General features: G+C 32.7%; 4 protein-coding genes across 5 annotated transcripts; 2 read left to right on the top strand and 2 right to left on the bottom strand.

Annotated features, from left to right (window-relative positions):
• The first annotated feature begins 1,770 nt into the window (after positions 1 to 1,770).
• LOC101219460 lies at positions 1,771 to 5,133 on the top strand. The gene is made up of 5 exons (XM_004136432.3): positions 1,771 to 2,448; positions 2,745 to 2,844; positions 3,180 to 3,279; positions 3,521 to 3,609; positions 4,486 to 5,133. The coding sequence occupies exons 1-5, from the start codon at positions 2,241 to 2,243 to the stop codon at positions 4,820 to 4,822; spliced, it is 834 nt and encodes a 277-aa protein (XP_004136480.1). The 5' UTR covers positions 1,771 to 2,240; the 3' UTR covers positions 4,823 to 5,133.
• Positions 5,134 to 7,693: 2,560 nt separating this feature from the next.
• LOC101208616 (E3 ubiquitin-protein ligase KEG) lies at positions 7,694 to 11,999 on the top strand. 2 transcript variants are annotated; one of them, XM_004136307.3, is made up of 5 exons: positions 7,694 to 7,846; positions 8,334 to 8,708; positions 9,274 to 9,365; positions 9,520 to 9,993; positions 10,773 to 11,999. In XM_004136307.3, exons 2-5 carry the CDS (start codon positions 8,343 to 8,345, stop codon positions 11,719 to 11,721), a joined length of 1,881 nt encoding a protein of 626 aa, XP_004136355.1. In that variant the 5' UTR covers positions 7,694 to 7,846; positions 8,334 to 8,342; the 3' UTR covers positions 11,722 to 11,999. The 2 variants fall into 2 exon arrangements, with proteins under 2 accessions (XP_004136355.1, XP_011652477.1); XM_011654175.2 differs by having other exon boundaries at positions 7,696 to 7,936.
• A 489-nt stretch (positions 12,000 to 12,488) lies between these two features.
• LOC101208859 (putative leucine-rich repeat-containing protein DDB_G0290503) lies at positions 12,489 to 16,355 on the bottom strand. Its single transcript, XM_004136308.3, has 2 exons — positions 16,041 to 16,355; positions 12,489 to 15,003 (listed from the first exon to the last, which is right to left on the bottom strand). Exons 1-2 carry the CDS (start codon positions 16,101 to 16,103, stop codon positions 12,733 to 12,735), a joined length of 2,334 nt encoding a protein of 777 aa, XP_004136356.1. The 5' UTR covers positions 16,104 to 16,355; the 3' UTR covers positions 12,489 to 12,732.
• A 1,666-nt stretch (positions 16,356 to 18,021) lies between these two features.
• On the bottom strand, positions 18,022 to 23,009 carry LOC101209100 (DNA-directed RNA polymerases II, IV and V subunit 6A). The gene is made up of 6 exons (XM_004136309.3): positions 22,768 to 23,009; positions 22,052 to 22,085; positions 21,787 to 21,956; positions 21,643 to 21,694; positions 18,836 to 18,903; positions 18,022 to 18,237 (listed from the first exon to the last, which is right to left on the bottom strand). Exons 1-6 carry the CDS (start codon positions 22,800 to 22,802, stop codon positions 18,168 to 18,170), a joined length of 429 nt encoding a protein of 142 aa, XP_004136357.1. The 5' UTR covers positions 22,803 to 23,009; the 3' UTR covers positions 18,022 to 18,167.
• Positions 23,010 to 23,492: the final 483 nt, after the last annotated feature.

Genomic DNA, 23,492 nt, shown 5'->3' with positions numbered 1-23,492 from the left:
CATAAATTTTGAAATCTTACATTTAATTAAGTGTGGGGTGTAAGTTGATGAAATTGATTTGAAGGTAAAAATGAAAATCGAATTTATCACTACATTTGATTTTGTTTTCCTTTTCAAACTTGATTGTAGGAAAAATAATTAGTAGGAAGTCTGCACCATATGGTTCTTTCCAAAATTTTGAATAAATGCTCAAATTATAGTAAGATTGTTGTGGATTTACTATTTTAATTATTTTCCCGTTCATAATTAACTCATAATTTATTATATAATATATACTTTATACTTTTTTATGATTTAAATTTGCAACTAATTTTGTTGAATTTGAATTTTTTAATAACAGTTTAAGAAAACAATTATCATAAAAACGTGAATCAATTAAAAATTGATACGTGAAAAATATATTAAATATGAACAAATATTATCTAACTGTTTAAGAAGTTGAAAATATATTTGATAAAATATTTATATTTAGTGTAATAAATTTTGGTTTTGTATCATGAAGGAAATAGTTTGAATTTTTTTGTCTATTTTTAAAGTATTCTTATAGTTTAAAGTGTGATTTTTGTAGATTACTTAAAATTTTGATTTTTACCGAAAACAAAATATTTTCTCAAAGTCCTTTGGTACGATTTTAAGTTAATATTTACAAAATATAAAATACTACCATTTTTTATTTTTTAAATAATAGACATCTTTAAATGCAGTGTATTTAATAATTTAATAATAATAATTATTATTTTAGTAACTCAGCCTTTTCTCTTTGCCAAACTTTTGATAAGTTAATTACACATTGCTTTTAACTGTTTATTTGATTAGTTAATGTGATTAGACGGAGAAGAGTAGGTGATATGAACGATAATACATTTAAATGAGAGCGATCATTGTATATTATATCAACAATATAAGAAAATTAAAGAATAAATAATCGAATATTGACAAAATATACCATTTATTATATTTTCCACGACTCATTCATGAAAATTTTAAAGTATATACAAACAATATAAAAAAGAAGGAAAAAAACTTAAAGAACAAAGAATTGAATATTGACAAAGTATATTGTCTATTATATTATTTTATGACTCGTTCAGGAGAATTTTAAAGTAAAGTATATACTTAGCTTGAAACAAGTGTACGTTGAGTGAACTCTCCTCTCGATTATGGTAACAGAGATATAATGTTGATGCATAGAGACGTCTTCATTTTCATCGATAATTAAAATATTATGTTTGTATGATTTATTAGTAGTCGAAACAAACATTAACTTAAAAATATATAATAGGTGATAAACAATTTTGAGTCATCTATTTCTATTAATACTAAAATAATTGTTAGATATATAAAAAAGAACATTTTCAAATATAGTAAAAAAAATTATTGCAAACATGAGCTTAGCTCAATGGACACCTGTATGTTTCTCGAAATAAGAGGTCTCAAGTTCAAATCACCACCTTAGCATTTATTACAATGCTTTTGCAAAAAAATTTTAATGAACATAGAAATTTTTTTAATATATTAATAAGATATAAACTTATTTTTCTTTATAAATTTATAGGTTAAAAATCAATTTTAGTCCATAAAGTTTGATTTGAAACGGTTTAGTCTTTGAATTTTTAGTTGTCTATAAACTTTACCACGTAAACAATTTAGTCGTTACGGTAGACATGAATATAAAACTTTAATTAGTTATCTTACATCATAAAAATAATAGTAAGATTTAAGGTTAAATTTTGTTATATTAGGAACCAAGTAGAAAGAGTAAATTGTTAGGTTTTGAAGAAGAGTTATTTTACAAGGCTCAGAAAAACAAATGTTAAATAATATATTTTGTTAATTGAGAACAAAATGAAAAGAAGAAAAACGACATCGTTTTAGAAAGGAAAGGCAGTTGAAAGCGGTTGAGAAACCGTTAGCGGTACGTAACATAAGTAACCATGTTGACGATGAGCGTACCAAAAAGAAAAAAGAAAAGAGAAGAAAATGGGGAATTAAATTAGAGCTAAAGGGAACTTTTGATAGCGTTCTCAGGAATTGCCTCCGACACAAGCTCCGAATGCCACTCTTTCTTCAAAAAAGCCAAACCCTAAATCCCTCTCTCTCTTCCCCATGCCGTGTTCTTCTTTCCTAAGCATCTCTCCCCCTTTTCCCCTTTTCTTCTTCACATTTTAACCAACCCCCATTATTTGTTTCATTCCTTTTCCGATTCTCCCTCTCATCCTCTACCCATTTCCCATTATTCCATGGCTGTCGACGGCGTTTGTGCACTTGACGTTGTTGACTTTCCTCCCCTCCAGTCAACGACGACGCCCGAGAAACATCGTCGATCCTTCTCCTTGCTTTCATCTCCTTTGATGATTGTTGGCCTCTCCAGGAAGAATGTTTTGTACCGCCAGCTTCCTCATCAGCCTCTCATGCTCTCTGTTCTTAAATTGGACGGCTCTTCTTTCGGTAATTTCTGTTTCTGTGCGTGGCTGTGTTTTTTTTTATTTTAATCCACATAATTCGATTCGGGGTAATTTTTGGTAGTTTTTTTATGATGCTGGAGAAATGGAGATTATTCCCTGCTCGTGAGTTTTGTTTGGTTTTATTTAGAGCAGAGATATATTGACGGTTTTTGAAATGGGTTTTTATTTGATCCCAGAAAGTGAGAAAACTGATTTCTTAAATTTGAAGAATAAGAATGTCTTTGTTTGCAACCTCTTTTAATATAGGAGGACTTCAATGAATTGAGATGTTTGACACAGATATTCAAGTTAGGAGATCTGCTACTGTTGCTGAATTGAAGGGGGCCGTGGAGTTGGTCTTCAGTCACATGCCACAGCACGGACCGGGAAAGATTTCATGGTTGGTACATTTTATTATTTTACCATTTCATTTTAAGAATGAGATTGATTACTCTTATCTGCTGTTAGATCCTATTCTGATTTTGTTTATTTATCAATGCTGGGCCAAAACTATGGACCATATTTTGATGATATGCTGAAAGCTTGAAGGACATGCTTAATAGAATAGAACTACTTATCTGCTCTAAATTATCAACTTTCCTGGACTTTGTCTACCTTATTCCTCTAACTTAACTAGAAAACTTTAATCTGGATATCTTTTCCCTTTGTCACAAAAGTTTATAGAAGAGTGTTTTTCAATTGAAATGTTTCCTGTTCTTGGTTTGATTCATGCAGGCTCCATGTGTGGTGGCATTTCTGCTTATGCTATGCTGGTCAAAAGTTAGTTGACGATGCTGACTACATTGCAAGTTTTGGCATTAAGGATGGTGATCAGGTACGTAGTTTGTTGTATATAGTAGTAGCTTATGTTGTCTTTGTGACAGTTCAAGTTTCTTTAAATGATTAACTGCTTTGTTGCTAGCTTAGACTTGATTCTTGATGCATTATTTGTGAATCTAGTTACTGTCAGGAATGTGTTTAATTCCAGGATGTTAATGAAATATGAAAAGGAAGAGTATAGAATCACACAACTTTAAGCTTATGCTAATTGGATTTCCCTGTTTTAAAATGTTCAGCTTCAATTTGTCCGGCATGTCACAACTGGCTACAATGTTATAAGAAAGCAATCAAAGAAACTTGTGGTTTCCTCAAAACTGATCAGTAGGTAAGTCTCTTACCTCTTAAATAGTGGCCCTTGATGGGAAAAACTGTATTGACTCAAAAATAGTCAGGGACTTGAGCATTAAAAAGAATTTCAAAAGCTTGAGAGAATAAAAAATGCGCATCCTGAAAGTGGTAAAAGATACTGTTAGGAACTTTGGGTATTGTGTTGATCTAAGAAATCTTAAATAATATAAGATTTTTATAGAAGTTTTCTTGTTATTCAATAAGTCTCTTGAAAGACAATTTGGGCTATTAGATTTTACCACTTGTCCAAGATAAATTAGTGACTATTAGATCTTTAACATCATCCAATGTCAATTTGTAAATATTAGATCCTCCACGTTTTTTAAGGTGAATTTCGAGTCATTGGATTTGTTTGATGGCTAAGTTTGTTTGTGCTATAAATAGGTGGACACATATAGTTGCTAAATCATCCCAAAATATCTAGTTGCTTGTAAGGTTTTCCCTTGTTTCGTTCATTCAATGAACATTTTCTTCTCTAAAAAAGCCATCCCAAAATCCCAAATCAAGTATGTTATTCCTTTATAAGAAATAAAGGTTGTAACTCCTATTTTGTACCGTCCAATTCATCTATTTTTCATGTAATTTTTATCCTAATTTGTTTAGGAGTTATCACTTAAAATCATTGTATTCTCTCCATTTTTCTTCATTGTTATTCTTAACCTATTTTAGTTGCGATCTTACTCTATTTCGTCACCATTCTTTTCACAGCAAGAAATCATATAAGATAGATACCCCTTACTTTAATAATTTATTAATCTAATCAATATACTTTTTTTACATTGCTATCATCTCACCAATCCCTTATTTTGAATTTCCAATATGTTCTGTTTACTATAGAATTCTAACTTCTCAGGATATCATCTCGATCAAAAAGCTTCAAGCAAAATGATCAGAAAGATATGGAAAGATACAACTACAACGACATAGAAAGTGGAAGGTGTCAACATAGTGGCAGCAACAACAACGATCTCTTCATGAACCATGAGCCAAAGATGGTAGTGTTTTTAGGAGGATGGTTCTCTCACACCAAGCTAGCATCCGCAGGAAAGATGAGCATCAAGAGTCTGGTACGTCCATCGGTAACTCGCCCTAGCCTGGTGCGTGGTTTCAAGAATTTAATACAATTATGCCGCGAAAAACGACATTATGAAAAAGTGAATAAAAAGAAGAGATCCATCATAGGAGTTTGAGTAGATTAGGAACGATTGAGTTAGTCTATACTCTCTATAATAAATATATGCATTCTTCCTTCATAATCCTCGATATATAATAAGGTGTTAGACTACCAGAATTCGTAACTGTAGTCGGCTGGTGATTATTGTTTTTGTGGTTAATGACAATAATGGTAGGTGTAGTTAAGAAATTATCCATTGATAATAGAAGAAGCATTGTATCAAAATACCTTTACACTAATAATTCTTATAGAGAAATCAACTACTACTACTTGTACCTTACGGACATAACTCTGATCTATATAGTAATTTTGTCTTTCTACTTGTCATTTTCAATCCCTCACTTTCATCTATGCCTTTGTTTTCTAGAATTAGTTTTTGATGGCTGCAAATATTCCAAGTAATGCCTTTTATTTATTTGTATTTGTATTAATTATATGCACATCATAATTTTAGGAGGACCAATAAAAAAAATGGGAGAGAAATATGATATTATTTGATGTGTTACCAAATTATAGGGACCCTCAAAGTCAAAACAACAAATTGTTATTGCTTGCACTTATCAAAGCTTGATTAGTATTTGCAATATTACACTCCACAAGTTCTTATACTTAAAACGTCTTCTTACATCTTTGTGGGAGTTTTGTTTTATATTCAAATTTAGGCACAACGTTTCCATGTATTGTGACATTTTGTGAGTTATTTAAAAATTGTTAGTATGTTTTTTTTTTTTGTTTAAAATTATTTTGAAATATTTATTTTAGTATTTCAAAGTCCGTTTTTAATTTGTGTGGGAATATATCAAATTTGAATAATCAAATACATGTTTTCAATGGATAAAATTGATTTTAACTATTTGAAAAGTGTTTTAATCTATAGTTTTGATAGACACCGCTGTGCTTGTAACTTGTAAATATTTTGATTTGTTTTGCTATTTTGAAAAATGCTCCTTGTAAATATAGCAAAAAAAATTTTTTTATCAAATCTATCGCAATATATCAATAATTGATGGCTAATAAACTGATATTTTGTTATATTTATAAATATTTGAATTATGTTTATTAAATTATTATTTACTTAAAATGCAGGGCATTGTTTTGTAACAAAAAGATTGCTTAACATTGTTTTGTGACACTATGTGATTCTCAAAAAACTTCAATTTGTTTTTGTTTTTTTCCTTATATAAGTTTAATTATTATTACTATTATTCTTCTTTTTAAAAAATATTTGCTTACCAAATATTTTTTAGTTAGTAAATAATATAATAAGAATCCTTTACAAATAAAATAATAATCCAATGTGCTAAGTTATTGATAGTTGTCTTTGAGGACGAGTAACAAAAAGTTCAATGAAAAAAAGAAAAACCATCCAAATTAATATTAATTCTAGTTAATCCAAATTTATGTTGAATATATCAATGGAAGAAGAAAGAATCAAATTTTGTGTATTGCACCCTCTTAATTAATATCAATTCTACTTAATTTTTTTAGTTTGATGACAAAATGACTTAGACATCAACAAAAGAGATTTGAATTACCGAAGACGTTGATTATTAACACAGTAGAACAATACTTGTTTTGACGTCATTTATTGATCTTAAATCATCAATTTCGTAAATATTAATATATCACTAATAGATCATAAGAGTAGTTGAATGCAATAATATTTTTTTCAAGTATATATATGTTTTGTATGAAAGTTGAACTAATCTCTTGTTTCTTTAGAAAATATACAAAACGAGTAGAACCTATTGTGGAATGGATTTGAAAATATAAATTTTAAGTAGAGCTGAAATTTAGTGGCAGAAAATAGATCATGTTGATCGGTTTATATATATATATATATATATATATATAAATAAATGAACCAAACAAAAGAAATTGTTTTTATTTACCAATTCGATCTTCAATTTTGGGTTTTCTTTTCCTTTCAATTTTTCTTTTTTATTTAGGCTTTTGTTTTGGCATTTTCCACTTTTTCCAATTAAAATTTGAAAATTTTTCCTTCTTTTTTCGTGGTCTTTTTTCCACCCAACAAACACAAATACACAATAATAATTTAGGTTATTTGTATAAACAATAAATATATAAATTACACCATAATAATTAAAATACTAAAACTAACTAAATTAGAGTTTATTTTTAATATCTATATAGGTATATATCTAGATAGATATATATGTATATATGTGTATGTGTGTATGTATGTATATGTATGTATATATATGTATATGCATGTACACATACTTCAATTTTATTTTGATATATTTTTTTTTATGATAAACGATGCAATCTATTTTTTTATATATATTTTTGCACTAAAAATCCCAAAAAAATTGATATATTCATATTGTTTTCAAGAGGCACTTGTCACTATAATAATTTCATTTAAAATATTAACATATATACAAAAATTTAAAATAATTACAAATATAGTAAAAGCACCTCACTAAATATAATAATTAAATTTAAAATATTAACATATATAGAAAAGTTTAAATCAATTACAAATTATTTACCTTTAAAATATTAACATACGTAGAAAAGTTTAAATCAATTACAAATCTAATAAAAACGGTAAAGTTTATCAAAGATAAAAGTTTGTCACTAATAGATTAATTACAAGTATCAGTTTATTACAAATGATAAACCATAAGAATTTATGAACGATAGTAGTAAATTGAATATGAATATTTTTATATTTGTAATTTTTTAATATAATGTTATACACTTAATTAAAAGAATTTTGAAAGGTAAAGTAAAATATTTATAAAATATAAGAAAATGTGATTTTTTATATTATTTTGAAAATATTTTATTAGTGTTAAAAAATAGAAAATGAAAAAAAGAGAATAAAGAGGGAAAAGAGAGAGGGTGGTGTCATTCGTGTAGGAGGAACAAGTGGACTAATCCGTAATTTCAATAAATAACGCCATTGCCGCTTTGCCGGCTGCTCATCTCTCTTCTTCTCTTTCACTCTCTCTCTCTCTACCATGTTTTTGTTTCTTCTTCCTTAGTTCCCCCACCGATTTTTCCCTCTTCGGTTTGTTCTTTCTCTTCTTCGGTTTCTTCTTTCTCTTCTTTTTAAATCCCCTTTTCCCCTTTCAACTTTTTCACATACCCACATAACAGGGTCTATCTTCTCACTTTTCATTTCAACTTTATTTGATTTCTTTTGCCTAATTGATCAATCGTGTTTTCTTTTCTTTTCTTTTTTTATTTATTTGATTCTTCGTTTGTTATCCCAGATGGGTTTTTTTTATATTTTTTTTATGGCTATTTCCCGGTAGCTGTTATTGTTTGTTGTGATGTTTTTTTATTACATAATCTGTGATGCATTTCCTGTGGGTGTGTGGGGTTTTGTTTTGTTTTTTATTATTTATTTGATTCTTCGTTTGATATTCCGGGTGGGTTTTGATTGCAATTTCCTGATACCTGTTATTGTTTGGTGTAATGTTTTATTACATAACCTGTGATGCATTTCCTGTTTGTGTGTGGGATTTTGTTTTTATTTTGGTCTCTTGTTTCAGATTTGAAGAATGTCTACACAAGAAGCTGCTTCTCAACCGGTTCCTTCTTTTGAGTATGAGCTTCTTGATGGTGATACTGATCATGTTAGGACAGTGGTTGCTTCATCTAACTATTCAAGCCCTAGGATTGAACCTTCAAAAGTTAAGCTTAGGCATCGAATTGGGCGAGGTGTATTCGGTGATGTTTGGTTAGCAACTCACCATCAGTCTACTAAGGATTATGATGAGTACCATGAAGTTGCAGTCAAGATGTTGAATCCTGTTAAAGAAGATCACATGAGGGTTGTTTTGGATAAACTTGAGGACCGTTTCTATAAGTGTCAAGCTGCAAAGGGTGTCTGCAGGTTGTATGGAGTGTCTATAATTGGTGGGAAGGTAATTCTGTTTTCTGTTGTTGCTGCATTTGTTGGCCTATTTTGTTGAATACATTTGTGCTTTTTTTTCATTTGGAAACATCAATGAAATAAAGGTATAAACCCAACACGAATAGGTGTTTACAATAAAGATCTCCAATTAGAGCCTAAATAAGATAAGTTGAAATGGGAAAAAGGATGCTTCCTTTTGCATCAAATGAAAGCAATAGAAAGCATTAATTTCATGAAATTATCAAAAGATGCAAAAGAGTTTCTTAAATGAAGGTCATCATGTTCGCTCCAAAGGTTCCAAAAGAAAGACTGCACCAAAGCCAACCAAAGCATCTTCATGGTAGGCAATTATTGAGTGATATAGGGCTTGGATTAAAATATTCAAGGGAAATATATTTCAGATCTCATTCTAGTTTGGAGGGATCCTAACAATTTTATACAAGATACACTAACTAGCTCCTTATGTAATTACTCTCATGTCTCTGACAAATACCATTCTTATATAGTAATATCCCTAACTAGGTACCTTTCATTCAGGTTGCTAAGATGTAACTGTCCTTTGTGTGTTCTTTCAGTTATGCATCATCATGAAATTTTACGAAGGATCAATTGCTGATAAGATGGCTCGCCTTAAAGATGGAAAGCTTTCTCCCCCTGATGTATTGAGGTGATATTCTGATCTGGGCTTGAATCTTTAGGTCGAAAATGAAGTTATTAAATCTCTATCTGTATCTTTAGATAAATGCTTCTAAGTTCTCTTCTGCTTGAACCGGTACCAACTTTTATGGGGGTAAATTCTCCACCTATGCTACTTGTTTCAGATATGGAATCAACCTAGCCCAGGGAATTTTTGAATTGCACTCAAAAGAAATCTTGGTTCTTAACATGAAACCTTCAAACATGCTCCTTACTACCAAGGACCAAGCAATTTTGGGAGATATCGGAATCCCTTTTCTACTGCACAGTGTACCAATACCGAATTCAGATATAGTTCAGAGACTTGGGACACCTAACTATATGGCACCAGAACAATGGCAGCCAGAAGTTAGAGGTCCTATATCGTATGAAACTGATTCGTGGGGATTTGCTTGCTGCATTATTGAGATGTTGACTGGTGTCCAGCCATGGCGCGGGAAATCAGTCGATGAAATATTTCATTCTGTTGTCAGGAAACAAGAAAAGCCATGTATTCCAAGTGGACTTCCTCCCCTAATTGAGAATGTTCTTCTTGGTTGCTTTGAATATGACTTAAGGAGTCGTCCTTTAATGACAGACATATTAAACGTGTTCCAGAGGTATGCCATCTCCTTCATATCTGCTCTGTTCCCATTACATATTGATTTCCCTTATCAATCAAAAGTTCTTCCTTCTCTGGATTGTAAGAGTGTTATGGCTTCTGTTTTTTCTTCTCTCTTGTTGAGGTGTGTACTTTTGTTTTCGTTTGAATTTCCCACTTGAGCCGTTTAGGCATTTAACTAGCAATGTTAGGTAGTAGATATTTAGTATAATGTCAGTTAAGGGGTAGAAGGGTAATTGGATAAGATAGGAAGTTACTAGTAGTTATTGTCTAAGAGTGATTACTAGGGTGGTTACAAATTAATACTAAATATCTAGTACCTAACACATTGGTTACTACTCTCTCTCTGTACTATCCAACTAAACTTTTGTACTTCAGTTTTGACTACCAACAGGATTTTATGTTGATATTTAGGTGGTGTTTGGGGCGTTAAATTGAGTTAATATGTTAGAGTTAAGGAAGTTTATGTTTGGAGTATGGAATTTCTCGATAAATGTGCAAAAGGAAGAAAAGAGGTAGTTGGAGTTCTTCGATAAATGCAGAAACTTCAATAGAACACCACAATCCATCTACCTCTCTTCTTCTTCTTCTTGCCTTTTCCTTGTTAAAATCCGTGCAATCCCCTACATTAACCAAAGCAGATAACTTAACCATCTTGATTGTGAATAAGATATTGAGAGCATAAGGTTTTAGACGATACAAATAATTATAAGAATGTCATATCTCTCTGTTTTGTTTTTTGTACAATCAGTTGATGTAGTTAATTCTGCTTTGTAGCTTCCAACATGTTAACGGCGACTGGCAAGCCATTGGGAGTTCAAAAGTGTTGAACAAATCAAGTGCAACTGGACATACTGAATGGTTTCTCTCAAAGGATCATTTACAAGTGAATGATTTAGTGCGTTCTAGAAAGCCATTAAACTCATGCAAGTCAGATAATATGAACATCCCTGAAGGAAAGATAGTGGGTTTAGAAGGTGAAACTGAAAAGGATGCTTTTGTTCTGGTGAGGGTACGTGGAATCCATGATCCTGTAAGAGTGTATGCTTCAACGCTCGAGCGGGTGAGTTTTGGGTTAGCAGCTGGTGACTGGATACGTTTGAAGGAAGCAGACAAGAAACACTCTCCTGTGGGAATTCTTCATTCAATTGATCGTGTTGGTAATGTAGCTGTTGCTTTTATTGGTGTAGAAACTCTCTGGAAGGGTAACTCTTCCCAGTTTCAAATGGCAGAATCGTTTTGCGTAGGCCAATTTGTACGGATAAAAGCCAGCATTCTGAGACCACGATTCGAATGGCTTCGTAAAAAAGGAAGTGTTTGGGCTACAGGGAAGATTTGGTGGATCCTACCCAATGGCTGTCTCATGGTCAAGTTCCCTGGAATTCTCTCTTTCAAAGAAGAATGTAATTCGTATATGGCCGATCCAGCCGAGGTCGAGGTCGTCAACTTTAGCACTTGTCCAGGGATGGTGAAAAAATACCAACATCTTGAGGATTTTCACTGGTCGGTTAGACCAATTCTGATTGCATTTGGAATGTTTACAGCAATGAAGCTGGGAATTGCATTTGGGAAGGTGGGGAGATCGAAGGTGAAGAAGGGGCAAAGCAACCTTGTGTATTGTGAATCTCAACATGTCGAAGGACAGAACACCAACAATCCAGCTTGGATTCCTCCGCCTGTGAAGAACATTCTTTTCGGAGACAGTGTTAACACGGTCGCTCGCTGATTCTACGACAGGTTTTCTGTTCAATCAGCTCAAAGTTGTGCCAAGTTATCTGTATAGATTAACTTTACTGACTGGATTTATAATCCTCCAGTTGTATGTACATGCTCCTGTACAGTTGTGAAACAAACAAACAAGCAAACCTTGTGTATGTATATAAGAATAATATGTTGTTTTAGTAAATATGGTCATATGTTTATAGATTGAAACAGCATATGATAGCATATAGTAAGCTATTAAATCATAAGTCTTAAAAATAGGATTTTGTTTGTTAGTAAAAATTTGGAAGTGCTTGCTTTAAGTATTTACACCTTTTTTTTCAGAATTAGCTCAAAATAGTTAGGTTTATGTTTACAAATAGAGTGAAAAAAGAAACTGTAGGTAATTGTTGAGTGATTTGGCTCAAAAGAGGAATTTATTAAAGAGGGAGGACCTCATGATACATTTGTGTTTTATTACTTACTTTGAAAATGAAAATGAGTATATATCAATTATTGCTAGTGAGCATATGTCAATTATTGCTGATACGATTGTACGTTGTCTAATGTTTGTTTTACTTGCACTTGACACATAAGAAGTTTTACTTGCACTTGACACATAAGAAGTCATTACTTGCACTTGACACGTAACAAGGTTGTATGTACGTTATCAAATATTTCATGTCTAATGTTTTACTTGCACTTGACACGTAACAAGTACACATGAAAGTGAAAAAGTCCACATGAAACACGTAACAAGTACACATGAAAGTGAAAAAGTACACATGAAAGTGAAAAAGTCCACATGAAAGGTTGAATTAATCTAATATTTAATTTTATGCTTCTAAATTCAATTCAATTGTACATTATTAAAATTGACATTGGATGAAAGAAGAACATGTATTTCCGTTTTGGAGTAATGAGTAATTTTGAAAACATCTAGAGTTATCTATAGTGGCTTAGGATGGAAAAATAATGCCAAAAAGAACCAATTTTTTACACCAACCTTCCCATTATTCATTCCAATAAATCTCCACTAATCCGCATCAAGAAATATACCAGCTTCCTTCAAGAGCTGTTCAGTTAGAGATGAAAGACGGGAAACTTCTACCTTCACTTCATTGAATCTTGAGTTATTATTATCAATGCCGTTCACGCCGTTGTTATCGTCGTCGTGCTGCTGAATGCGAATGCTTCTTGATCCAATATCGGCCTCGAGGCTACGACCAGCTTTATTCAGAAGATCTCGGCTCATGTCCGTGAGTTTTTGAAGAGCGCTAGTAGCTGCTTCGACCTCTAACTGAGCAGCTTCAAATTGAAGCCTTTCAATTGCCAAGTCTCCTCCAACATTGTCTTGTGCCAACGTGTATTGCTCCCTCAGATGCTTGCCTTCTTCATCCATCTCTTCCTTCATCTTCTCGAATTCTTTCTCCTTTCCATCTAATCTTTCCTGAACCGTTTTCAGTTCCTCGTCTTTAACGGTCAGGGCTCTTTCTGCAGCTAGAATCTCCATTTCTTTACGTCTCAAGCTTTCCTTGGTGAGTTCTAGCTCGGTTTCGAGCTGTTTCTTCTGTAGTCTTATGTTATCGGTAGGTTTCTTGAATAACTGCTGCTGTAGATTGAGGCTAAGGTTTTCGTTCAGTTTCAAAACATCGTATTCGTCGCCGTCTTTGATGGAGATCACCAATTTATTTGTGAGATCCACAATGTGTTCTACTGCTGCTTCAGCTTCGGAAATTTTCAGCTTTGTATCGTTTAGTTCGTTCTGCATTGTCTCAACACGTTCGTCTTTCTCTTTCAGCATAGCAGTTGTCTGATCAAGCTGAGCCTCTTTACTACTCATAAGTGTTTGTAGCTCAATGATTTCCTGATTTAAATTCTGGATTTTCTTTTGTGCATCAAGTATTTCCAAGTCTTTCTCCTCTAGAAGAAGTTGAAGAGAAACCTGTTTGGATTTCAAATGCTGGATTTCTAACTTGGCCTCGACCAACGCCGACGCTTTGTCTTGAAGGAGTTTGTGAGTTTTCTCGAACTCGATACGTTTATGCTCTAGCTCGTTCTGTAGAAGTGATTTCTCCTCAGTTGCCTGCTGGAGAAAGGATTTCTCTCTCTCCAGTTGTTGCTGTAGCTCATCAGTGAGCTCCTTTTCCTTCACCAAGTCACCCTCGAGCTCCTTGTTATGGGCCTCTATGAATCTAAGCTTTACTCTTTCACTCTCTACTTCGATTTGAGCATCTTTTAAACTCGACATATATGCATTGATACCCTTCTTTTGTTCTTCAAGTTCTGCCATTTGCCTCTCAAGAATATCTTCTTGTTCTTCAATTTTCTTTCTGGAGGACACAAGAGACTTTTGGGAGGAAACCAACTCACTTTTTACATCGGCGAGAAGCTTCTTTACTCGGTTGAAGTCGTTCACGGTTTTATTCATCTCTACTGTTTTCTTAGATGCCTCCTTTTTCGTTTTCTTCAATTCCTCCTGTGCTAACAACCATTCCATGGTCCTCTTCTCCAAATTTTTCTCTACAACTTCCAGTCTCTCCACTTCAAGTTTTTGCAGCTTTACAGAAAGTTCAAATTCTTTTTCTTTCTCCACTACAGTCTTTTTAAGCATTTGTAGCTCAACTTCTTGTCTTTTCACGACTTCGTTGGCTTCCGTCAGAAGCTGGGACTTAGATTTAAGTTCACAGTTTGTCTTGAAAGCTTCTTCACTCTTCATAGCCAAATCAGCTCTCATTCTCTTCAACTCATCTTCTTTCAAAGCAAGGGCAGATTCAACTGCAGCAATCCCCTCGTCTTTCTCCATAATTTGAAGTTTTAATTCGTCAATCAGTCTAGTTTGAGAAACTAAGTTTAGATTTGCCTCTTTAAGCTCATCTTCTAATTCTTGCTGTTTACGATAAGCAACAGTAATTTCTTCCTCCTGCTTCTCCAACTTCTCCCTCGCATTGTTTAATTGACTTCGTTCTAAAAGAATCGTTCTTTCTGCATCTTGTAGATCTTCTTCTTTCTTTTTCAATACTGCCAACGCAGCCTGGAGATCAGACTCGAGATTTTCAAGACTGAGCCCTAGCCATACATCTTGTGGGAAGTGAGGATCTTTGCTTACATGTTCTTCCAATCTCTGTGTTTGAGCATACAATCTCTCCAGAAGCAGTTTTGCTTCTTCATTTGCTCCATTGTCGTTTAAATTTGACTTGCAGTTATTCAGGACTGACTGGACAACCTTCAGGGAATGAGATCTTCTCTTCTGATTTGTGCTATAAAAAAAATTTGTCCGATTCCTACCGAACCTCAGAGATGACCTCTATACACAGTAAACCAAATGCAACAGAGTTATTTTCGGAAAATCTAGTGAAATAATAGAGAAAACCATGACCATCTAGTTCAAATTACTTTCAAGTTACATAAAATGATCAAAAGCAGACATGAACAGAAACAAAGCAAAAGATTCCTACAGCTAATAGAAAGAGAATCAATTGACAAAATAATGCATATTGGGCTATACAATAAACCAAACTAGGATTTGTATGGACATAAACGATCCCTACAACAGTGTAAATTGTAGAAGTAAGGAGAGAAATGTGCACATCAATCATTCGACTGTAAAATAGTCCCAAAATGTAATAACACAACAACGAAAAAATATGTTCCTAAATCCTAAAAGAAGTTCTAAAATATACTTCAAAATCTTTATCGGTCGAAGAAGTTAATATCAATCCAAAATCATTCCACAACAATCCACTACCGAACTCAAAATGCGAAGATACAAGTAAAAAATGAGTTCTAAATATATTTCACATCTTTATCAGTTCAAGAAGTTAATATCAATACAAATCATTCGACAACAATCTACAACCGAAATCAAAATGTGAAGATACAAGTAAAAAATGAGTTCTAAAATATACTTCAAATATTTATCGGTTCAAGTTAATTTCGATACAAATCATTGGGCAACAAATCTACTACCGAAATCAAAATGTGAAGATATAAGTTAAAAATGAATTCTAAAATATACTTCAAATCTTAATCAGTCCAAGAAGTTAATATCGATCCAAATCATTCCAAAACAGAAATCAAAATGTAATAACATGTCAAGAAGATAGAAGTAAAAAGAAAAGAGTTCGATAATATACTTCAATCTTGATCGGTCCAAGAAGTTCCTCTCCTTCTAAATAATAACTCTAGTAACTTCGCCATATAAAAGAAAAAAAAACCAAAACATCCGAAGAACTCCAGGAAAATCCAGGCTAATAAACTCAAAGCCAAAAACGACATAAAAATTTCCCGGACTTCAAGAAACAGTAAAAAAAAAAAAACTATAAGAATAGAAAAGAAGAGGACCTGAGACTGGGAGATAGAGGAAGAGGTGGAGAAGTTGAGATGAGTAGCCGCCGGAGACGCCATGGAACGCCGGTGGAGCACATCCGTGCACAAAGAAAGACGAATTGTTGTTGGTTAGGGAATCAATCTGAGAAAGGAAGGCATAAAAATGAAGAGGGAATTCAGTTTCAAAGTCACGAGAGGATCAACTTGTAGAGCCCTAAGGTTTCATGACAGATCATGAAAGAGCAGAAACAAATGAGAGGTGAGGAGAGAAGGCAAAAAAAGAGCGTAGTTGAAGGAAAGCAATTGGAGACAAAGAAAAGCAAATGAAAGGAGGGAAAGAAAAATGGCAAGTGGCGTATTTTAGCTCCTTCTAACCTGCACCAATTTTGGTCCGCTTTCTTTTTTGGATTTATAATACCTTAACCACTCGTGTCATGCCACGTGGCAATACTATTACTTTTTTAGTTCTTTTGAGAGAAAAAAAACATTTACTTAATCATCTTTTATTTTGAATTTGTTGAATAAATCCTAAATTTAACTTTCATATGGTTTCTAATAATAAAAAAAAACAAATGCAAATGCAACCAATAAAAATCAAACATTTGATTGATATCTAATTAGAAATAGTGGTTAGTTTTTTTAAGTTAATTTTTTTAATCATATTTAATTCAATAATAATAATTTTTATGTTGATATTTATTTGAGAATTTGAAGTTTGAGAATGGAAAGAAGTAATGATATCTTAAAAAAAAATAAGTGACATGGCAACAAAATGGTATTAATACTCACGTCTTTCCACGTTCTTTTAATATCTATTTCTTCCATCTACCACTCGGACACAGCCTTAAATGATGACTAAATTACAATACGTTCTATAATAATAATGTTGATGTTGATGATTTGTGTGCAAGATAAAGTAGAATATAAATATGCTTTTAAATTTATAAAAGGAATATAATAGAGGTTCTTTTTCGTGAGGAGAAAAAGAGCCACGAATAAAATAATCCAAACTCTGAATTTCAATATTGAAGTTATATTTATTTTGACTAAATATTTAATTAAAAAATGTTATTTTAAATAACAAAATCTTAAAAGAATATATTTATAAACACATAATTAATTATGTTGGAAGAAATCTTTATTGTATGGAAGGTGGTGTACCAAACACGTGTGAAGATTGAAGGCCACACGTTTTTTGTGCCACAATAATAGGCTCGGCTGACACACACGTTCTTATAATAAATATGTACATCGTTTTATTACATTACAACCATTACCGTTAGTTTCCCTTTTATTTAATATCATTTCATTTTCCGGTGTGTCCCCTCCTGGGGTGTATCAACTCACAAAGTCGGGTCCCCTAATGGCTAACACTATACTATTTCATTTATATGTATATTATAGTTTTTTTAATCTATGGGACAAAGTTGTAAATAATACCATCACAAATATGAATGATATACTTTATTATTTCTAAAATTACTATCTACTTTTAAAAGTGTAAATGAATCATAATATATTGAAAAAGAAGGAAGATGATTATCAAGGAAAAGGTGATCAATTTTCACCAAGAAATAAGAAAAAATAAACAAATAAAATCTCCTAAAATTTAAAAATAAAAATTGAAATATCGAATAAATATCAACCAAAATTAATAAAACAATTCAAAATTTTAAAAATAATGTTAATAAGAAAAAAAATTTAAAAATCGAAATAAGGGTAAAAAGGTTAAATTAACACAAAATGAAACCTAAAAACACCTAAGAAACAATACAAGGGAATTTCTGTATAAAAATGAAAATCAAGACCAACGTAGACCTTACCAAAACCGAATCATAACATAGTCGACCACACAACACAAGTACTTCTAAATCTTTTTTAAACAAATTAGTATTCTTCTTTAGAAGTCAGAAAGAGCAATTAAGACACAAAGTTTTTGGGTTAATGAATGTTATTCAAGTGTTAATGGCATGTGTAGTTATAAACAAACAAGAAATGTCTGTTTCTCAAAAGTGATTTCATTCCAATATTATAGATAAGTTATGCAACAACCACAACATTCACAAGTTGATTAAAGGAGCGAACAAATCGGCTATGCAATTGACAGAAAAGCTATATATTATCTCACAAAAACATCAAAATTCAAGCACCACCAACTTGCCTCTTCCAAGAGTCCTCCACAATCAGTTCATCAACGCCCCAGTCTTCATAACTGCTCAAAATTAACGTAAACAAATTTTGCTTATACGGAAGTTGTTTTAGAAACAAACTAAAACTTCTTGGTAAGAGTTATAGAAACCAAATAAGTTAGATACGCTTGGATCTCATTTGATAACACCATTTGAACTATTTGGTTTTTGATTTTTTAAAACTGTGTTTGTTTCGTTACAACTTCTTTATCATGGTTTTCATATTTTCTAATTAAACATTTCAATACTTAAACCAAATTTCAAAACTAGAAACTAAGGTGCTTGGTAATTATTTTGATTTTTTAATATTGTTTTTGGAAATTAAACAAATGTCTGTTTTACCTCTGAATTTCAGTAATGTTTTACGAGTGCAAACTTAGGCTCATTTTGTAACCACTTCACTTCTTGTTTTTGTTTTTCAAAATTTAACCAATGGCTTTAAAAACCAAGCCAAAATTTGAAAACTAAAAAGAAAAAATAGTTATTAAAAACTTGTTTTTATTTTTAGAATTTAGCTAAAAATTGAACTCTTGTACTTAGATGGAAATCATTGTAAGCCTCTAAGCAGAAGAATCCATTCCGAACATTAAAGATAAAAGACATCTAAGAAGCAGATCTAACCTTCCATCTGGCAAGTAGCGACGGATGGTGAAGGGTATCTTCCGCTCACGAAGTTCCTTCATTGCAATCTAAGACAGCACAGGATTAGATGAGAATTGACATACAAGAGAATAATGGAAAAGCATGAAATTGACATCTACAAGAATAATAGAAAAGCATAAATCCTTATTCTCTAGAAAAGCTTATCTTTATTCTCTAGAAACGCATAAATCCTTATTCTCTAGAAAAGCATAAGCTATTAAATACAAACAGTAAACAGTACTACCAGTTTTAGCAACTAAGTAAACGAAACTCATGAATGTCATCCAACAAATTATCTTGGTTCATCATGGGTTAGTTGAAAATTTGAAACACTAGACAAAGTCTATATACAATTACCTTTAAACTTGAAGTTCATTTCAACTATACCCTACTTTTTGCGATGTTTTAAAAGGCTAAAAGGCAACATTTTACAAATTCTAAATTAGTATGACCAAATATTGCAAAACATTATACTCATATAAAAGTGTTAATAAGAAAATAAATAAATAAAATAACCTCATATTTTGACTTGATAAATAATTCTAAAAAGACATCTTTAATACGATAGGATTAGTATTTGAGGAATATTAGGGATATATTAGTAAATAGAAAGGGAGTTAGGAAAGTTGGTTATAAATAGAAGGGAGGGCCGAGGGGAATGGAGAAGGTAAGCAATATTCTGGAAAACGAATTACGGCTTGAGAAGTTGGGAGGGCCCAAGTACCTTGAACTCTTGGTTTATCTTGTATTTTTATTATCATTCATCTTTCAATATATTCGAATTCTATCAATTTGGTACAGAGTTGTTTGATTCCATGGAGTTCGATGCAAAGTCACGAAGAGACTGTTGATGGATATGGTTCCAATGAATGAGATGGAATCCATTTTCTGAATTCAACAAGAGGAAGAAAAGCAGGGGTCATATAAATGAGAGAATTTCTCAAAGAGAGGGGAGAGACTGCAATAGGGAGAAAAAAGGAAATCAAATTCGCAAAGAAAGGAAACAAAGAATTGAGTCTTTTTTTTTTTTTGCAAAGGTACTGTAATAGATGCTGGGGTGGGGATTTGAACCTGAGACCTCTTGTCCATAGGAACATACAGGTGTCAGTTGAGCTAAGCTCATGTTGGCAAAAATCGAATCTTATTGAATGTAGAAGAAGTGAAAAGAAGAGTCATTCTGTTAGAAACAGTGGAACCAATATCTAATTGAAAAGAAATCGATCAAATGTAAGCATCTCGCAAGATACAGAAACTCAAGAACAAAAGGCTGTCAAACTTGAATCGTTGACAGAGGTGAGAAACTTCAAATACAACCAGAATAGAATAAGAGCAGCGGACCCAAGGAAAACAAAGCAAAATTGGCAGAGGAAAAATAAATACGTAAAGAAAAGAAAGCAGCAAGAGGAACAAAAGAAGGATAAACACACTAAAAAGAAAAAGAATCGAGATAGATGGAGAAAAGGCTCGTTTAGGTCAGAAAAGCAACACGACTGGTGAAAGAACGGAACAAGAAAGAGGAAGAAGAAATCGAAGAGGAAATGATGGCAGAAGAACTTTTTGATTATCCAATGGTTAGCAAAACAAACGGACAACCTAATGAAGAAAGAAGTTGTCAGCGGTTGATTGGCTGAGATGACAAAGGGACAACAGATGAAGACAAGATGGTAGAAGGACTTGCTAATAATCGTGCTAGTTGAAGACAGGAAGAATGCTGAGGGAGCAACTGCCCCGCTTCTTTGGCAAACGAGGCTGCACTACAGTGGTAAAAAACACTGTATATGGAAAATGATGATTCATAGTGGTCAGAGGCGCTGTCACATCAAAAAATGTTGATCTACGGTGGCTGGAGAAGCAATCATGGGAAAGGGGCAGATTACGTGCATCTTGAGAAAGAAGCAATTTGCATGAAGAGATGCACAAACTAACTGATGCCCACGTGCAGATCTGGGTGGTGGAACCAAATGTTGGAAAATCAGAGGCACATGGTTTTGGTCTGTGGGATGCATATTGAGTTCAAAGGAATTGATTGAAGCCCACATTAATTCCAAGGCTAAAAAAAAGGTTCAGTACCCACACCTTGATGACATAGTGTGTTTTAGGGGCTGATAAAGATAGGATGGTATTAAAGGAATATTATGAGTATATTAGGAATTAGTTCGAGAGTATGTTAGGGAAGTTGGCTATAAATAAAGGGGAGGCGTATGGAGAAGGTGAGCAATATTTTGGTATACGAAGTAGGGCTTGAGAATATCTCAAGATTGGGAGAGTCAAGTACCATGAACGCTTAATTCAACTTGTATTTTCATTATCGTTCACCTTTATTCTTTCAATATATTCGGGTACTGATGATAATGTACTAATAGATAAAGCCTAGAGATTGTCAGTCTCAGTGAGCTTTCACAAAGACAAACTTCTTCTACGAGAGGATGAACTTTCACATAGACCTAAACTTCTTCTAAGAGAGGATGAGCTTTCACAAAGACATAAACTTCTTCTATGTGAGGCATAACCCTCTTATGGTTGAATGAAGGTACTAAACTATAGAGCCTGGCCTCGACACATAAGCCTCTTCAGCTTTTTAAGAAATTGATTATTTGAAAAAATTCATTTTAACCCCTAACATGCAATTTTGTAGGATTGTAAGTTAACCTTTTACTTCCATGTATGCATACGCATACCAACCATCATAGACATATGGGACATATGGGGAAACTAAAATACATCTACTGAATGCAAAAACCATAAGAAAGTTTTTCAAAAATTAGCTTAACATTTCAAAATCTAACCTCAAGTGGATCAGTCTCACCCTCCAACTCAACCATCACAGGAGCATTCATGCTGCTCAAAAGGAAAAAGAATCATCAAATCATTGACAAACTTGATGAATGCAAAAATTAGATGAAACAAATGTCAAAAAAAAAAAAGAGAACCTGATTTGGAGGGCGCGTGTACCCAAAATTCTAGCACGTTCATACTTAGTCATAAATTTTGAGGTTTTACGCACACGTTCAACAGGTTCTTCATCTTCCTTTCCCTCTGCTTCAACGGGTTCACCAGGAACATCATCAGTGTTAGTATCCAATTCTTCTTCAGCACCTTCCTATACATCATTCACAGTTTCACTATAATTAATCAACTGCAAAAAGATCAGTAGTGCACTTTCTTTAAAAAATACTCAAACTAATTATTTCTTACCTCAATCTCGGGTTCTGGTGGCTCATCCTCATATCTGCAGCAAAAATCCCTTATTAATATAAGAGCTGAAAGATATTTGCAACTTCAAATCATCCTAAATGAAAATATAAGGGCCTTTCACAAACCAAGATAATACCAGTGGGCAGTGTGGTCAAAACAATAACTAAGAATGAAATATTAGTATATCCAATTCAAATAACAAATCACTGTCCATGGGCCCAAGAGTTGGAATTCAAATCCTCATGCATAGTTTTTACAATTATATTCCATTTATCTGCTTTCCATGTGTACATTTTGCACGATTAATAAAACTCATTAACAAAAAATAAAGAAAAACGTGATGCAAATTGCAAAGCACTAACCCATGGTATCTCAGTGACTAACTTAACAGACAAAATAATAAATAAATAAAGCAAGTACAGCAATCTGTATTCTAGAAGCAAGGCTGAGTTTTTTATGCAAAAGAAAAGGGGCATAAAAAACAGGGAATAAAGCGAATAGAAGCCTCAGTGATTCATGGACGTTCCTAATGAAGGTCATGTGGATACACATGCAGCAAGAGGCCTATAAATCCATTATGAATTGGAATTGAAAGAATGAACTTTAGTTTCGAGATTAGGGTTTTGCATTTGACAAATTTTCTAAAGAAACCAGTTGAGCAGAGGAACAACATAAAATGGATTGGAGAAAAAGCATAAAGGACAGAGAGTGAGAACCCCATGTCAAGGTCATTGTAATCGTCGTCCGCCATTGATGATGGATAGAGAAGACTGTTGGCCTGTGGAAAACCCTCGGTCTCGACTGGGATTCAAAACCCTTTGAAGTAATATTTTCGAGAATGGTGAGTCTAAACCGAAGGACAAATAGAGTCAAAGTTGGGGAGAGAGGAATCGGGTTTGACGAAGGAGAAAGAGAGAGGAAAGGGTTTTAGGATTTTAGGGTTTAGAACTTCTATTCAGAACTCATTTATTAAGGATCTCAACTATCATATTAAAGTATATATATTAAATAATATTTTATTTTAAACAAAGTATTAAAGTATATATATTAAATAATATTTTATTTTAAACAAAGTCGTTTGTGTCCTCGCATGCACCCGACACCCTCACTTCGTAACCTAACCTAACTTATTTCCTAGTTGTCGAGATTAACAAATATTTAGAATAAAAATACAACAAAGTCGATGATATAAATTTTTATACTCTCAACAACCTTAAAAAAAAACGTATTATTTTTTTCTATATTTTTTATACACTTTTTAAATTCATATTTACGTTACAAAAAATAAAAAATCAGGTGAAAATTGTTGATTGTGAATGTTATTAGAACATTAGCAAAATATCTATATACTTTTAACATTGCTTAGTGTGTTTATTATATAGTATCTAACGTCTCTATATAAATTTTTTGGATCTACCACTGTCTGTGTTTACGATTGATG

The sequence above is a fragment of the Cucumis sativus genome, chromosome 3 (genome assembly GCF_000004075.3).
Source record: "Cucumis sativus cultivar 9930 chromosome 3, Cucumber_9930_V3, whole genome shotgun sequence".
Lineage (NCBI taxonomy): Eukaryota > Viridiplantae > Streptophyta > Magnoliopsida > Cucurbitales > Cucurbitaceae > Cucumis > Cucumis sativus.
Note: the sequence above shows the minus strand (reverse complement) of the source record. Positions and strands in the feature narration are given on the sequence as shown.

What these genes read in the sequence shown, in the direction of transcription:
- LOC101219460 (XM_004136432.3), top strand. Translation starts at nt 2,241, where the DNA reads ATGGCTGTCGACGGCGTTTGTGCACTTGACGTTGTTGACTTTCCTCCC. An exon ending in ATTGGACGGCTCTTCTTTCG is followed by an intron (nt 2,449 to 2,744) that starts GTAATTTCTGTT and finishes TGTTTGACACAG; the next exon opens with ATATTCAAGTTAGGAGATCT. An exon ending in GGACCGGGAAAGATTTCATG is followed by an intron (nt 2,845 to 3,179) that starts GTTGGTACATTT and finishes TGATTCATGCAG; the next exon opens with GCTCCATGTGTGGTGGCATT.
- LOC101208616 (XM_004136307.3), top strand. Translation starts at nt 8,343, where the DNA reads ATGTCTACACAAGAAGCTGCTTCTCAACCGGTTCCTTCTTTTGAGTAT. An exon ending in TGTCTATAATTGGTGGGAAG is followed by an intron (nt 8,709 to 9,273) that starts GTAATTCTGTTT and finishes GTGTTCTTTCAG; the next exon opens with TTATGCATCATCATGAAATT. An exon ending in TCTCCCCCTGATGTATTGAG is followed by an intron (nt 9,366 to 9,519) that starts GTGATATTCTGA and finishes TACTTGTTTCAG; the next exon opens with ATATGGAATCAACCTAGCCC.
- LOC101208859 (XM_004136308.3), bottom strand. Translation starts at nt 16,103, where the DNA reads ATGGCGTCTCCGGCGGCTACTCATCTCAACTTCTCCACCTCTTCCTCT. An exon ending in CCTCTATCTCCCAGTCTCAG is followed by an intron (nt 15,004 to 16,040) that starts GTCCTCTTCTTT and finishes TACTGTGTATAG; the next exon opens with AGGTCATCTCTGAGGTTCGG.
- LOC101209100 (XM_004136309.3), bottom strand. Translation starts at nt 22,802, where the DNA reads ATGGCGGACGACGATTACAATGACCTTGACATGGG. An exon ending in TACAATGACCTTGACATGGG is followed by an intron (nt 22,086 to 22,767) that starts GTTCTCACTCTC and finishes TTTTTGCTGCAG; the next exon opens with ATATGAGGATGAGCCACCAG. An exon ending in ACACGCGCCCTCCAAATCAG is followed by an intron (nt 21,695 to 21,786) that starts GTTCTCTTTTTT and finishes CCTTTTGAGCAG; the next exon opens with CATGAATGCTCCTGTGATGG.